At 41.1% G+C, this 15,181-nt stretch overlaps 1 protein-coding gene across 4 annotated transcripts in view; it reads right to left on the reverse strand.

Moving 5' to 3' along the window:
* The window catches only part of LOC146250791 (glutamate receptor ionotropic, kainate 1-like), a 38,101-nt gene that overhangs the window by 6,127 nt on the left and 16,793 nt on the right, over nt 1-15,181 (reverse strand). Inside the window, exons 1-2 of one of the 4 annotated variants that reach the window (XM_084681429.1) lie at nt 5,216-5,332; nt 4,714-4,846 (exon numbers count right to left, since the gene is read on the reverse strand). The exons of 2 other annotated variants lie outside the window; for them this stretch is intronic. In XM_084681429.1, coding sequence (XP_084537555.1) covers nt 4,714-4,717 — 4 coding nt within the window. In that variant the 5' untranslated portion in view covers nt 4,718-4,846; nt 5,216-5,332. Of the gene's footprint in view, nt 1-4,713; nt 5,058-5,215; nt 5,333-15,181 lie in introns of those variants that run through there. One more of the 4 variants, XM_084681430.1, reaches the window with a different exon arrangement.

Here is a 15,181-nt window from a genome sequence, read left to right on the forward strand (position 1 = left end):
CATCCACATGTACCACCACTGTATCCCATTGCACTCCCCACTGTACTGCCCTGTTCCAGTGTTAGGTATGACATAAATTAACAGCTTGAATAAAACCTTTTGTAAGTTCATCACACCAAAGAAGAATGTGTTGTTAACCACCCATCCAAATTCGAATTAAAAGTATGTTAAATCAGGCAAGGCCGGATTGACCATTAGGGCAACTGGGCACTTGTCCAGGGGCAGATGACATCCAAGGGGCCCTGGACAATGTCAACTAAAATGTTATATCACGTCATGAACGCAGTCCTAACTTTCCTTAATGTAAGTACTTTATTGCAACTCGTTCAATCAAAATATTATGTTAAATCACGTCAAAAACAGTGTGTGTAGTCTAGTCGCCAGTGCCGCCGCCCCATAACGTGCACTACGCGCTGTGCGTAGGGCACCAAACCCTGAGGGGGCACCAAAACATTTCCAACTGAAAAATAATCATAGTTATAATACTAATAATGTCGATAGGCCTATTATTTTAGTAAAGAAATATAAGGCACGTATATTACAAAACAGGCAGAACAAGAGATTTATTTAAATGCTCAAAAACAGTTATGATGGTGCCCCCCCAAAAAACTTCCCAAACTCGCTGGTGCCCTTCCCTATCTCCGTGGCCTGACGAACTTTGACAGCAGGCTAGGTCAACTTTTCTAAAATGGCCTTAAAAAGATAACAGGAGTCAGGAGAAGAAAAAAAGAAAGAGACTGCGAGATGGTGCCCGTGCAGCACTTTCAGGTAAGTCCATGTTTAATCATTGTTAAATACGGGAAATATGCTGCTAATTTAATGGTTAGTCTATGCATACACCTCAAACTTGCTGACGTTATTGCTAATGTTGGCACACTCAAATATGTTTTAAGTAAGGTGCAAGCTAAATTGAGATTTTACTGTTAGATTAACATTATCTATGCATTTTACAAGTAACTGACGCCAGCTACCTGTTACTTTACATTTTATGAGGCTGAAAAATTAAGAGACAAAAATACATCACCTTCTCTAGACAAGATTTTACCAATTGAAAAACGGCTTGTAAAATGTTTATTTTACATAAAGCTCAAAAAACTATTTTGTGCTCAAATAAAGGGCCAAAGAATTCGCTTGCGCGCTTTGCGCACTCACATTAATTTGTGAAATCCGTAACTACCATCACATCAAACACAAGGGGGGGGGGGGGGGGGGATTGTTAATCGGGCCCAGAAATTGTGAGAAAATCAACTTCTTCTCTGCTTGAGACTGGGGGGAGCGTGTCGCCTGAAGGAGCAGAAGCTCCGTCCCCTCAAATTTATTGCATTTAGCAACAACAGCAACACTAGCTAAATCAATTGCAGATATCAGAACAGACCTACCTGCAGACTCTGAATGTTTTATGTGTTTATTACTTTGTCTCATACCAGCTGAGTAACAGAATGCAACCGTCTGTGATCTGGTGGCTGTGACGTAGATAGGTTGGGTTTTGCCCTGTCTATACAAAACCTGAGCTGAGAACGGGTCCGAAACTGTTCAACGGTCTAACTCCACATTTCAGTGCAACAAAGTTTTAGAGCTAGAGCTAAAAATGGAAAAAAAGAAGGCAAGAAAACCAAATTGGTCAGAGGAAGAAAAGATTGATAACTTGACTGTTATTTTTTTGTCCAAAAAATAGATTACGAATTAGAGGAAGGAGTCCAATAAAACTGGTGAGATCAACTTTACTTGTAGGTCTTGTTGCTACACAGTAACATTTTGTTCTTCTACAGAACTACTTGTAGCCGACGCGTAAATAGCCTTCATGTTTAAACTGCAGCACAGTAGCCTAACAGAGTGCTATAAAACAACAACTACATTAACATAAAATACATTTTGTTTGGAATACATTTTAGGGTGGTGGTCCACCTCCAAAAAAACACTTTCCGAAGAGGCAGTGATGGTAGCGAACATCATTGGTAGGGACTCACCTACTATGGTTGGAATTACTGGCGGAGGAGGAGCGGTGGTCATTTGGAAAGGTGGCCAGATATTATTTTATGCCTAATTCATGATATTATTGTTAAGGGAATGACAGTGAAGTAAACCACTAAAACAGGGGCGGATCTACCGGGGTGGCATGGGGTGGCAACTGCCACCTTAAAATAGCCTTGCCACCCCAGCTGCCACCCCAGTTGGCAGCTTTGAAAACAAAGAAAAGTTGTGGCTCATTTGCGAGAGCAAATTTCTAATATCCGACTGCAAGTGAATGCAGCACGAGACGACTCCACCCACCCTCCCCACTCTGCCGAGTTGAATATTTTCCAGAGCAAATTTCTAATATCCTACTGCAAGTGAATGCAGCACTAGACGACTCCAACACCCCTACCAACTCCGCCGAGTCGGACATGAGAGCGAATTTCTAATATACAAGCCCAAACTAAATCTGCAGATTTTTTTCACATTTCCTGCGGTTATTCAGGCTGAAAATCTGTGGAAATCCGATAGCCGTCCTGTTCTTTTGTCAGAGCGACCAAAGATGTTCCACAACAGTTCGACGCGGAATAGGCTATGTCCGATTGAATGTTGACAGACTGCAGAAAAGTATTGACTGTGTATTCCTGTAATTTTGGTTAAGTGTTTCCGTGTCAATTCTTCAGGGCTGAATGGATTCTGAATCTGAGCATTTTTGACTAGCCTAACATTTAATATTGGCTACTGTAGCTAGTCTAACGTAGACTTTACTGTATCAGTTTCAGGGTTGACAAACTTCCATTGATTGCTATCACAGACCTACTGCCTACACTGGTGGCAATGGACTGTTTACAGGTTAAATATTTAGAAAGAATAGAGACGTAATATGAGTTGACAAGCTTATTTAAATGTTGCCTGAAACAAATGCATTCTATTTGAAATTCTGCAGGTTTTCGTTGGAATTCTGCGCTCGCGAATTACGTTTGGGCCTGCTAATATCCCACTGCAAGTGAATGCAGGACTAGACGACTCCAACCCACCCTCCCCACTGCGCCGACTGAGAGGTGAAATCAGTTTTATATTCGAGATTCAACAGACATTCATATTTGTACCTCCGTTCAGGCTCCGTGTCATATTTAGGGACCGGGGTAAAAGAGTAGACAGCCTGATTGCCGAAAAACCTAGCAGCCATTTGAATAGACATTCCAAATAAACGTTGATTAATATGACTGCGATTAAATCAGCATATATACTTCTGCCACGGGGGTGCCACCCTTCAAAATCTCCTTCCACCCTCTTGCCACTCCATGAATATTTTTCTAGATCCGCCCCTGCACTAAAACCCTCTTCAGTGAGCCAGATGATGAAATCGGGGAAATTGATCATGCAAGTAACATTGCAAACACATCAACTGTCCGGCATTGCAGGTATTTAAGGTCAACAATGTAGCCTGTTCAATCAATTAAGACAAGTGACCAGGGGGGTATTCCAAGTAGCGGGTTTAGTGAAAACCCTGAAAAGAGGCATACTCCGAGTTCCACGTTCCAGAAAGAAAGGTAACGAAACCTATTGGTAAGTTTCCACTCCTTGAAACTAACCTGCTCGCTTGCAGGTTTTCCATGCCAAACTCTGCGTTTCTACCGATCCCCTCCAACTTTATTGCCTACAAATAGAAATCTAACCATGAGTAGCCTATTTCTATCGGCTATTGTTCCTACAATTTACATGATTCATATGATTCCTACAATTTACATGATGTAGGCTACCGTCCTGTAACTGTTGTTTCAGCAAATCTATTTCAACATTGTTGGGGGTCAATATATTGGCCAAACAACCAAAACTAATTCCCCTATGGTTTGATGGAAGATGGGAAACTGAACAGTGTATTAACATTAACCAAATAATGCCAGTACCAGGGGCGTTTCTAGGATTCAAAGAAAGGGGGGGCTTAGCCCCAAGGGGAGTGGCATGTTTGCGTGCGGCAATTATTATTTATTTTTTTATCCTCTTTTTTTCAGATTGATGCTATAGTGCTTGGCAAGCTCATCTAAGTGTGATTCACTTAAGAAGTTCTGAGATTTAGGGCTGCATGCCTGGATGAAATGTTTGGCGCAGACATGCACAACTTTGGGAAGTTGTGTCGGAGCATTTCCAGCGAAAATAAAATTGAGATATTGGTTGTGCAGAGGCTCGGATGAAGGAATAAAATAAAGATTTGTGCTTGCATCCAAGCACTGAGCAACTGTTGTGCTTTGTTTGTTTGCTCCCCATGATGTCTCTCTAGGAAAAACCGATATCGCACTTGCCCTTTTGCACGGTGGTAGCTCAGTTTCTCATGGGCGGGCCAGATGATCTGGGCGGGCAAAGCAGAGAGAGGGGAGGTAACCTTTCTCGTATCTACGTCACTTGGAGGAGATTTTCAAACAGAGCGTTTGAGCCTTGATTTTGTCAAAGGCGGAGAAGAACACCAAGGGCTTTGTTTAGACCTATCGAAAATTCTAGCCACTGGGGGACCAAAGGCAGGCTAGGGGAACTCATATTAATGTTAAATAACCCCATAAAATGAAGTTTTCATGTCATGTCACCTTTAAGATAAGTTCAAACATTGAAACATAACTGATCGAAATCCAGAAGCCAATTTTATGACTTGGCATAAAAATATCATGTAATAATCTAGTTTAGGCTATGCCTTGGAGTAGCCTAGGCCTGACAACAAATGCCTATACATTTCTACCACAGTAGAAGAAAATAAAAAAAACTCACTCATTTCCTTCTAGACCTGTAGACCGCTAACCTCCGTCACACCGGCTCCTTCAGCCCTGTCAATCTCCTGCTTCTCTCTCTCATCTGACTGGGTGGAGCTGCCACCTCTCCTAAAGAATGTTCTTATATCCATCTGGTCAATGAATTGGATGATATACCGGCACAATAGCGTTATGAGGGACACTATGACATTTAGTTTTCACTAGCATTAACTGATTATAAATAACAACATTCTATAGGGACTGATAATATTGTTTTGAAATACTAGAGAGATATATCAATGCAAAGGATAGAGAGACGTCGGTAGTTATTTCTTGTATTTCGAATTCGCTAGTTCACACTCTTGCTAACTGGGGACAGTTTCTAACAAAGTAGTTAGCTAGCTTAGTTTTAACATAGCCCACTACAATATTCGCTTTCATTTGCCTCATATCAAATAAACCTAAAGCAGGTAACACTCGCTAACAACTACAGATAGCCATCTGTAACTCCTTGTACTTACAATTTCACTCCGTGCATCATTTACTTTGAACTCCTTGGCTATAATACTGGCTGTCGTTGACGTCGAGACGGTACTAGTGCCCGGGGTTTGTATCGTAAAGTATGATGACAGGCTATTGGATTATAATTTGTTAGAGTTATAAATAACTTTTCCGTGTGAGAAACAATAGTTTAATTATTATTATTTAAAAAAAATTAAGACAATAATGCCAAATGATTTGGGGGGGCTGAAGAACATTTTAGGGGGGCTTTAGCCCCCCTAAAATAGGCCTAACGACGTCCCTGGCCAGTACCAATGGAATTACAGTTATTTGACTCTTTGGGTTAAATCAGATCAAGAACGGTCAAATTAAGGTTAAATAATATAATCATTTTATCATGTTGCAAATGAATGCAATCAATTAAGTTAACTCTTATTCCTACTCTACCATGATTATTGTAAACCAGAGATAGAAAGCATGAAGTGAGGAAGAAGGAGTAGGACAAGCCAGAGCTGAGAAGGTCTCGGGAGATCAAGAATCCACAGAACAATGCTTCACAATTCCTTTTATACCCAAGAACAACTACAATCCCACCAGAATCTTGACCCTTACTTATCAACATGTCTTGCAATGCTACAGTAAGTTACAAAGATGTGAGAGCCATCAAGTTGAGACTCCATCCAGTAACTCCATATTTTATCATATGAGAGGTGGGGGCAGGTTGATAGCCTTACAAGATAAGCCTTTATTCTTCTGCCCAAAGTACAACATCTCTTGGTCAACATAGAAATTCAGCAAATTCAACAATTAATATTAATGTAGGTTATTGTTCCTACAATTAATATCACCTGTGACCATGCATCCTCTCGTAACTGGTGTTCCAGTAAATCTTTTTCGGGATTAGCCTTTATTCTTCTACCTTAAGTAGGCCTACACCTCTTGGTCAGTTTTTGGCACTTTCTTCAGGATGTGCAATTTGTACAACTCATTTACTTGTAACTGGGTATACATGAGATGACATTAGCTACATTTCACAGTTCCACATGCAAAATTCACTTGCCATTAAATGAAAATCTCACTGTATACAGCATCCATGGATCAACAGGATCAGAATGTGCAAATCGTTTTTTAAATATTAATTATTCTCACAATGTCAGTGTAACTGACAATTCCGCACAAGCCTGTAAATAAAAGTAGATGGGGAGAGAACTACCAGTTGCTACCATTCATAATTCTCTGCATCCATTTCTGCGGCAGCAGTAAATGTCTCTTTGTCATCTTAATCATCATCATCATCTTTTCAAGAAAAGCATTCTGTTAGGGGAAACTGCTACTACAAATTGAAATAGGCACCAATTGATATTTACTTAGTATTATGTCGAATATGATTAAAACCAAGGTGACGTCGAGGCTACAATCACAAGCGTAGGCTATCCTAAGCAAAATATGCGTTACCTGTTCGTAGTATGTTTTTACATTTAATAAAACAATTTTTCTCCTGTAATATTAACAGACAGTGGGGTTAAATGTTCAATAAATGGACTGGCTATTGCCTTAAAATTATGCATTAATTCGGCAGCAATTGTCTCCCACACCACTTGTATACGCTGCTACAGCCGTGTTGCTTTTTTCCTGGAATATGTGCTCGACCATAAACACAAAATAAAACTTGTATCTGAAGTTTGGTGGAGTATGCAACGTTTTTTGTCGCCGTGTGCCATGGTGGATCCTAGTATCGGAGCTCCATTGATGCTGGCTTTTAATAGTTCTCATGCCCGCGCTTAACTCTGAGTTGACGTAGTCCGAGTTGAGGTAACAAACTCATATCAGCTTTTCTGGAACCGAATTATCTGAGTTTCCCATGTTGGACTAACTCAACTCAGAGTTCAGGGTTAATCTCTGAGTTTGTTAAACCTGCTACCTGGAATACCCCCCTGGACTCGGGGAGCAGGTTTATTTTATGTAAACAGGATTTGATTGCGGTTTTACAAGCAGAGGTGATACAGGAAGTCTGTCACAGCCATGTCTTGTCCGTTTTTACGACAAAAACCTGTTGCAAAAGGTGCACAAATAATTCGTAGAATTTAATATGAATCGCACATTGCGTGATGGATAGATCTAATTAGCACAGCAAGACAGGCTACTATAGCCTACTTTTTGAGAGATAGCGGTTTTCTCGTGTGGGTGTCATTTACATCATTAATTTGTTGGAACCACATTAAATTATTATATGACATTAGATGATAAACAAAGTTATTATGAAAATAAGAAAATACAAAGACAAATAGCCTACTGTAATATACGATAAAACATCTAACGTGGTCACTACATTTAATTTGTCTGCTACTTTTTGCCACCCCTCTCCTGGATTTTGCAGACTTTGAGGTGTTCCCTGCAGCTTGGTTAAAACTTCCAATTTGGAGTAACCTTGCAGAAAGCTCTTGCTCTGTTGCGGAAAACACGGGGCATTCTTTTTGGCCATGGTGAGCAGCCATAGACTTATGTGAGCAGCCAGTAGCAGCGTTGCTGATCAAGGTTTCGACTATTGATACATACCCCCTTTTAGACCAACGCATAACTCAATCCAGCTATACTAATCATAAACAACAAGGGTGTTGGAAGAACTAAATTAGCCAGATCATGATTAGCATGATCACATCTTGGATGTGTCATTTGATCGGTAGAGATTCTCCAATCAGGTTTTTTGGCGCCGATCACCGAAATCAGTATCTGCCGATCCGATAATACCGATCACCGATCACGGTGTGGACTCCCTAACCGCTCAGCCATCTGACCCCCTGAATTGACAACCATACGTTCTATTGCAGGGAACGTGCAACATTCCAGTGTTGAAGCTCTCTCGCTTACTATGAAACGTGTAAATAATAATAATAAATATTAAAATAATAATAAAAATAGTAATCTTTAAATAAAAATCACAACAATAGAATCACATGTGCAACATTCCACTCTCTAGAGGCTCTCAAGAGAACTTGGAGCTTATACAGTAGCTTTCCTGTGGAAAAATAATAATAGCCTACAAACTTAACTGCAACATAAACAGGCTATAGCCAAATATCCAGTATGTTTCAAGTCAGTCAGTAGATTAGTCTGCATTTAGGAGGAAATAACATACAGAATAAAGATTAAAGGTGCACAGGAAGTCAGCAATTAAATAAAAATTTCTGTGTAGTGTCTCACTCACTCTCATATACTTCATTCACTCTCTCACTTCACTCACTTCATGCACGCACTCAGAGAGGGGGCATACTAGAATATTCAAACCTTACTTCTGATTAAGCAGCATCACTGGCAGATTTGCCTTGATAAATATAAGCATATCAGCATTTTTAGGAGTCAACCTGTTCCTCTTCTCGTCTAAAATATGTCTGTGCTGAAAAGTCGTTCGCTATCTACACTTGTAAGGTGCGGAGAGGAAGACTCATGCTGCTTGTGCAAGAGCAGGAAAAAGCAGTGGCTGTCCGTGACCGTTTTTGTTCGAATGTGGGTCTCACAGAGTAACGTCGCACATGTGCGATTCTGAAAATTCCAACCGACTATTTTCCGATAGACAAAAACTATGACAAACGCTATAGTATGGCTACAAAATCTACAATTAGGAGGCTAACAAGTAATACTAGCAGGTAGTAGCATTGCTATGTGTATTATGCTAGGTTGCTAGGTAACGGAAGCTAACTAAAGCTAGCTAGCTTCCGTTTTGGAAAAATAACTGGTGGAAGCGTCGGAAATATTTAGCTAGAACTCACGCATCTAAAGGTTAAAGAATTATTTCTTACCACTGGCGGCTTGAAATGCCTATCTAACGTTTTATTGAAACGTCTCTGATAGTAGTTCTCACAGATTTTATGTCATCTGATCGGCCATGTTTGATCGGCCGTTTTGAGAACGCTGATCAAAACCAATAATGGGAATATCGGCCGATATGGATCGGCGCCGATCAGATCGGAGCATCCCTAGTTAAAGGTCCCATGATATGTACATTTCACTTTAAGAGGTTATTTAACATTGATGAGTTCCCCTAGCCTGCCTTTGGTCCCCCAGTGGCTAGAAATTTAGATAGGTGTCAACCAAGCCCTGGGTATTCTTCTCCATCTTTGAGAAAATGAAAGCACAAACGCTTTTGAAAATCTTCTCCTAATGTTGTCATAAGAGGGAAGGTTACCTCCCCTTTCTCTGCTTTGCCCGCCCTGAGAATCTGTCCCGCCCATGAGAAACTGAGCTACGACCGTGCGAGTGCGATATCGTTTTTTCCTCAAGAATCATCATGGCTTGCAATAAACGAACGAAGCAAAGCAGTTGATCAGTGTTTGGATGTACAAATGAAAAACGTTTTTTTTTTGTTCCTCTGAAGAACCACTGTCTTCATTTTATTTTCCAGATTTTACAGATTCCCAAAGTTTTGGATGTCTGCGCCAAACATTTTAGCAATGTTGTTGTTGGGCGTATTTGGTCCAGCTACAAACCTTGGACAAGTAAGTCAACTAACGCTATATCATTTTGTAGCTTTACTGTATATGGTTACCTAGATTGCCCCGTCTCTCTCCTCCTCCTTAGCATTTAAAGCTACAGACACAGAAACGGCACGTCCAGAGTAAAGTTGCTTGTAGCGGCTGTAATTCTGCACCAAGTAAAACATTAGTTTAGCTAGGCTAGATACCTAAAACGGCAAGACAGCTGCAGAAACGCCACAGGCAAAGGCCTGAGTAGCTAGCAATGTTTCCAGGCTGTGATGTCAACACCCTTTATTTTTGTATGCCCTGGTTAGCTCCAGCGATTCCCACACAGTGGTAGTGTAGTAGTTAGCTAGCTCAGCTGTAAAAATTACTGGGGGACCAAATGGTCGCATTTTGCTGCTGACAAAGATTGCTTCCAATAAAATTGTTTTATTATCCAGTTTTCCAGAACAAGCTTAGGCCATAAACGTTTTTGGGGGCATATGTTCAGTGTGCAGGTGGTACTAGAATCGCGATTCCACTGCTGGGTGTGCTCAAGCCTTCGGCAAGCACAACCATTGGGAGGAAACCTATTGTTTTTGTTAGTTAGGGTCCCTCCCGTTGGAAGAAATCTATTGTTTTTGTTAGTATTCTCATTATTATTATTATATTTCTCCGCTAAATGGCCCAATACCTCAAAAAGTCATGGACCCGATTTTTTCCAATTTGGCCCAATGATACAGCAGTTCCCTCTTTACTCCCACATGGCTAGTGGCCCATGTGCGCCCATAGGTGGCGCTATAAAACACGCCCAAAGTCTACGTGATTTCCCTAGCGCCCCATTAGTCTAAAATGCCTGTAAATTGGTATACATGCCTAATTTCTCATGGGGAACAAATAAGCCTCAAGGAACTATACTGTCAGACTTATGAATTTTATTGTACTGTCCAAATTTGGTCCAACTGTCAGAACCCTTCTCCTTATGAACCATAGATCCAATTGACTTGAAATGTGTTACAGATAGAATACATGTCTTTACATAGGGTGACATGAAATAAGAAATGCAATACAAAATGGCTGAAAGGGGCGTATTTATTTAAATGTCCACATGGCCTTAATATCTTTGTGTCAATAAATCTAATATAATTTTGACTCATGGTTTTCAAACCTAATAGGGTTCAAGACGACATCACTCTGAAGTACCATAAACAATTTTACCTTGGTATGTCAATATATGATTGAATTCAATTGAATTGCTCCACAGCGCGCGCTCCAAATTCTCACATGTTCATCCTGCTCCTTGACACTAGGGTGACCACCTGTCCCGCTTTGCGTTGTGTCGCACAGAATTTCACCCCTTGTCCTGCACGTTGCATATTGAATATGCTGTGCGACACAGAGCAAAGAGGGACAGGTGGTCAACCTACTTGAACACACGCGCGAGCTTGGCGAGACGCTCACACATCCTTTCTGGAAATGGTGTGCTGACCAAGCCCCCACCCTTGGTCTTTAGCTCCTGTTTCATTTCGCTTCCAATCGCAGCACGCCGTTACGAATATAAATTATCTTTCGGCAGCCATTGTTGCTTTCAACTGGAATCGCCTGATAGCCGTGTTGGAGGCAGCCACGTTCGGTAAGTCCTATTTTTACTAGTGATGGGGGAAACAAAGCTTTCCGAAGCAACAAGCTATTTGACACAATTGTGTCAAAAAGAGTATCGCTTTTTTGAAGCGTTCGATACATCTTCTCCATAGGGACATCTGCTGGTCAGTTTATGGTATGGCAACTGTATCAAGGAAAGGAAGGAATCAAGTGACGTCAAGTCCTCAAGACGTCAGTCTCACAATCGTCATTGACAACTTGATAAATAAAGGTTGTGTGACAAATGTTTCAATTTACAAGTGTCAAAAATATGTTATCATAAATATTGTTGTATTATAAACAACGTAACGTCTTTGCTACTTTACGTTTATAACATTTAGTTTTAGGTTCTTATAACATTAATTACACAAAGTGCTCAACTGAGTATGGCTTTGTGGTAAGAGCGCAGCCTCTCACTCAGACAAAGTGAGATCGCATCCGCTCATACCGTTTTAGTGGAAGTATATGCTAAATGAATACAATATTAGATGATAATGTAAGCTAGCGGTTAAGGTTTTGGAACATGTTTTTGTAACCGGGAAAGGGATGGCCACATTTGAAGGCTGGTAAAACTAGAGAAATATGTAGGCTATGTGCTTGTGTACGATCTCATATCTGTATCTAGCTCTGGCAATCTATCTGTATCTCTGACTCTGTCAATTAATGTATTCTATAGTGTCCGTAAATAGGCCTATGTCTCCTCTCTATAACCTACACATGATTGATTTCTGATGTCTTTTAAGCGTTTGAATAAAACGCAGTTTGTCTCAGCTGCTCGTGTGACGTCCGAAGCTTCGGATATCACTTCGACTCTGATCACGTGGTTTTTGCCCATTTGAAGCCACGCTCCACACGTTTGTATCGGTACCAATTGTTTCGAAAGGTCGATACCGCTTTGTGAGCACGGTATCGAGCGTAACATCACTAATTTTTACACATTTTAAGCTAGAATCAATGATTGGGTTCGTGAAAGTACACTACTCTTGAATTATGGTGAAGGTTTGAGCACTTTGAGACCTTTAGATCTCTCATCTTGAAATGACGGAAAACCGTCTCGAAAAGTAGCTAGCTTTTTCCCTGTGTAGTTAGTGAATCATGTAGCATCTCGGTGAATTCATCAAGAAGGTAGCTAGAGGAGAGCAGCTTTTAGGAGAACAAGCGATTCCCCAAAGACCTATCGGCTCAGAATTTAGATTTGGGTCGTGAAAGTCTTTGTAAAAGGCCTATGTGCCGGGAAGATTGCATAAGCTTAGGCGGAAGCCATGATTTGGTCGCTTCATGTTCACAAGTTCACCATTTTACAGTTTGGTCGACACCAAAAATGTCTTTGTTACCAAACCCTGAAGAGGGCAGTCTTTAGGAGATGTGGGAATTGTGCTTTTAGCCAGATGCTCCGATTATTTGTGTGATTTGTTGAAAACTTGCAAGTGGAGTGAGACTGCGTCCCGGGGGTACATTGTTTTGACTTAGCCTCATAGACAGACTCGGCTCGCTCACTGGCAGTGTGTAAACAATATTGTCTTTCACTCAGTTCAACTCCTAAAACGTCAGGAAGGGCTGCTTTTTGTAGACAAGAGCCTGCTGAAGATAGCCAATATATAGGATCTTTCAAAACAAGCCTATTTCAAAGGTCTCTGACAGTCAGAATCACTGTTTACAGGCAAAGGTCGAGCTGGTCTTTGGTCAGATGTGTATATATTGACCAGTTTAGAGCTAAATACTCTTGCTAGAGCCTGTGTTTTGAGTGACTTTGCATGGGTTTCCAACACATTTGTATTCAAGTTCAAGTATTGCCACTGCATTTCAGTCAAAACTGAAGTCTGTATCATGTGTAGATGGGAAAAGCTTTATTTTTCACCACTGACATGGACCCTTTTTTCACTTTTACAGGTCATGCAGAGGCCTGCTCAACAGAGTGCAACAGAGCATAATGAGAGCAACAAGAGAGGATGCTGAGTGTAACAGAGGATGCAATAGAGAATGCTGAGGGCAACACAGACCCCTTGCTGGACTACCCCTCTCTACCTGGACAGCTTCTCTTCAGCCCTGCCCCCAAGACAGGTTCATCCAGCTGGCCTGCCCTGCCTGCCTGCCCCTGCCTTGATATCTCAGAAGATCACAGAATTACAGTTGTTTAAACTTCAGCCAAATCTTATTAAGTTTGCCACAGAACAACTTGCTTACTTTTCTATACAATAACTGACCACACTGGTTCTCAACACTGAGAATAGCTTAGTAGGACCAGACCGTGTACTGCAAGGAGCAAGGTCACAGGTTCAAATCCAGCTGCAGTCTTTTGGCCAGTCATCATTTTGATTATCTGTTTAGTTCAACAGGATGACATCATTCTGATATACCATGTTCAATTTCACCTTGAAATGTCAACAGTTTCTTAACCTTTGTCCCAAAGCTAATACTCAAATCACAGTTGGAGCACAGCTAGACAATCAGCGTCAGCGCCCCTTGGGAACCCAGCATGCAGTGCGGTATATCAAATAGGCAAAGACTTGTGGAAAATAGTGCGGTTACAACAGCCGTGTGAGGGATTTCAGTTGTTGTTTGTTCAGTTAGATGTTTGTAATATTATTGTATATCAGTTAATATAATATTGTTGGTCAGCCTGATTGTACATGTTGTGTATTTTAATAGGACCAGAGAGTCGGCTGCTGTACTGCCATAGGCTATTCTCACAAGGAGCTGAGCATGAGCTCTGCCGTAGGCCGGTTGCCCACATGACTATTGTTAATTGTGCGTTGACTGAGATTCTGGGAAGAGATAAACTCAAGAAGAGTTACAATATCTGCAATTTTTCAGCCATCTTGTGGCCACAAATGTGTCAATTGTGGGAGGCATGTTTTTGGACTACCCCTAAACCTCATGTGGCCGCTGCAGCATTTCTGCCTTGGCATGACCTGTGCTGGGAGAGAAGGAAAAAGCATGGATGGAAGTTGTGTCTGGGCAGAAGTGTCTTTGTATAGGGTGAAATGGAATATGAAATGCAATACAAAATGGCTGAAAGGGTTGTATTTATGTAAATGTCCTCATTGCCTCAATATCGTTGTGTCAATAAATACAATATCATTTTGACTTATGGTTTTTCAAACCTTATTGGCTTCAATATGACATCACTCTGAAGTACCATAAATAAATATAGCTGCAAGCAGCAATGTGGTGGCCAAGCAGGTCAGATGACCCAGAAGAAACTTTCGACATCTAGTTACTGCGGTGTACCTGGCTTCCTTTGCAGTGGCTTACAGTCTCGCTAAACAGAAAATCAGAGACATGACAAGCTTGTCAGCTTTGGGTGGATTTGAACCTGTGACGTTGACGTTTCCAGGACAACAATTTATCCTAGTGAGCTATTCTCAGTCCAGGAAATCACAGATTTCAGTTATTGTGTAAAAATGTTAGCAGTTTTCCCAAGCGTGGTCAGATTTGGTCCAAGTTTAACCAGCTGTAATTCAGTTCTATTTTGACATGTCACAGTGATTGTGGTCTGAAGATAATCTGTGCCAAATTAGGTGAATTTTTGATATTCACCAAAAACGTTTTATTCATTCATTCAGAATGGCGGCCACATCAATTCAGCTGGTATCACTATTTAACAAGTGTCAGACACGGGATCGCCCCCTAGCGGTTAGATGACACAACCTTTTGTGGACCTCTTTGGAACAGGGTCCCGAACACCTGTACCAAGTTTGATGTCAATTCAGCAAATATTTCCTGAGATATGATCTCACTTCCTGTTTTGGCGGCTTCACCGCCGACCTTGATCAGCTTTACCGGAAAAACAGTTTTGAAAATCAAAAACCATTTGAAAACATTTGTGAGGCTTGATCTGAAGAGGGGAGTCAGGTGGCTGAACGGTGAGGGAGTCGGGCTAGTAATCAG

This window comes from Hypomesus nipponensis, chromosome 18 (genome assembly GCF_054491055.1).
Source record: "Hypomesus nipponensis isolate SF chromosome 18, ASM5449105v1, whole genome shotgun sequence".
NCBI classification, from domain to species: Eukaryota; Metazoa; Chordata; class Actinopteri; order Osmeriformes; family Osmeridae; genus Hypomesus; species Hypomesus nipponensis.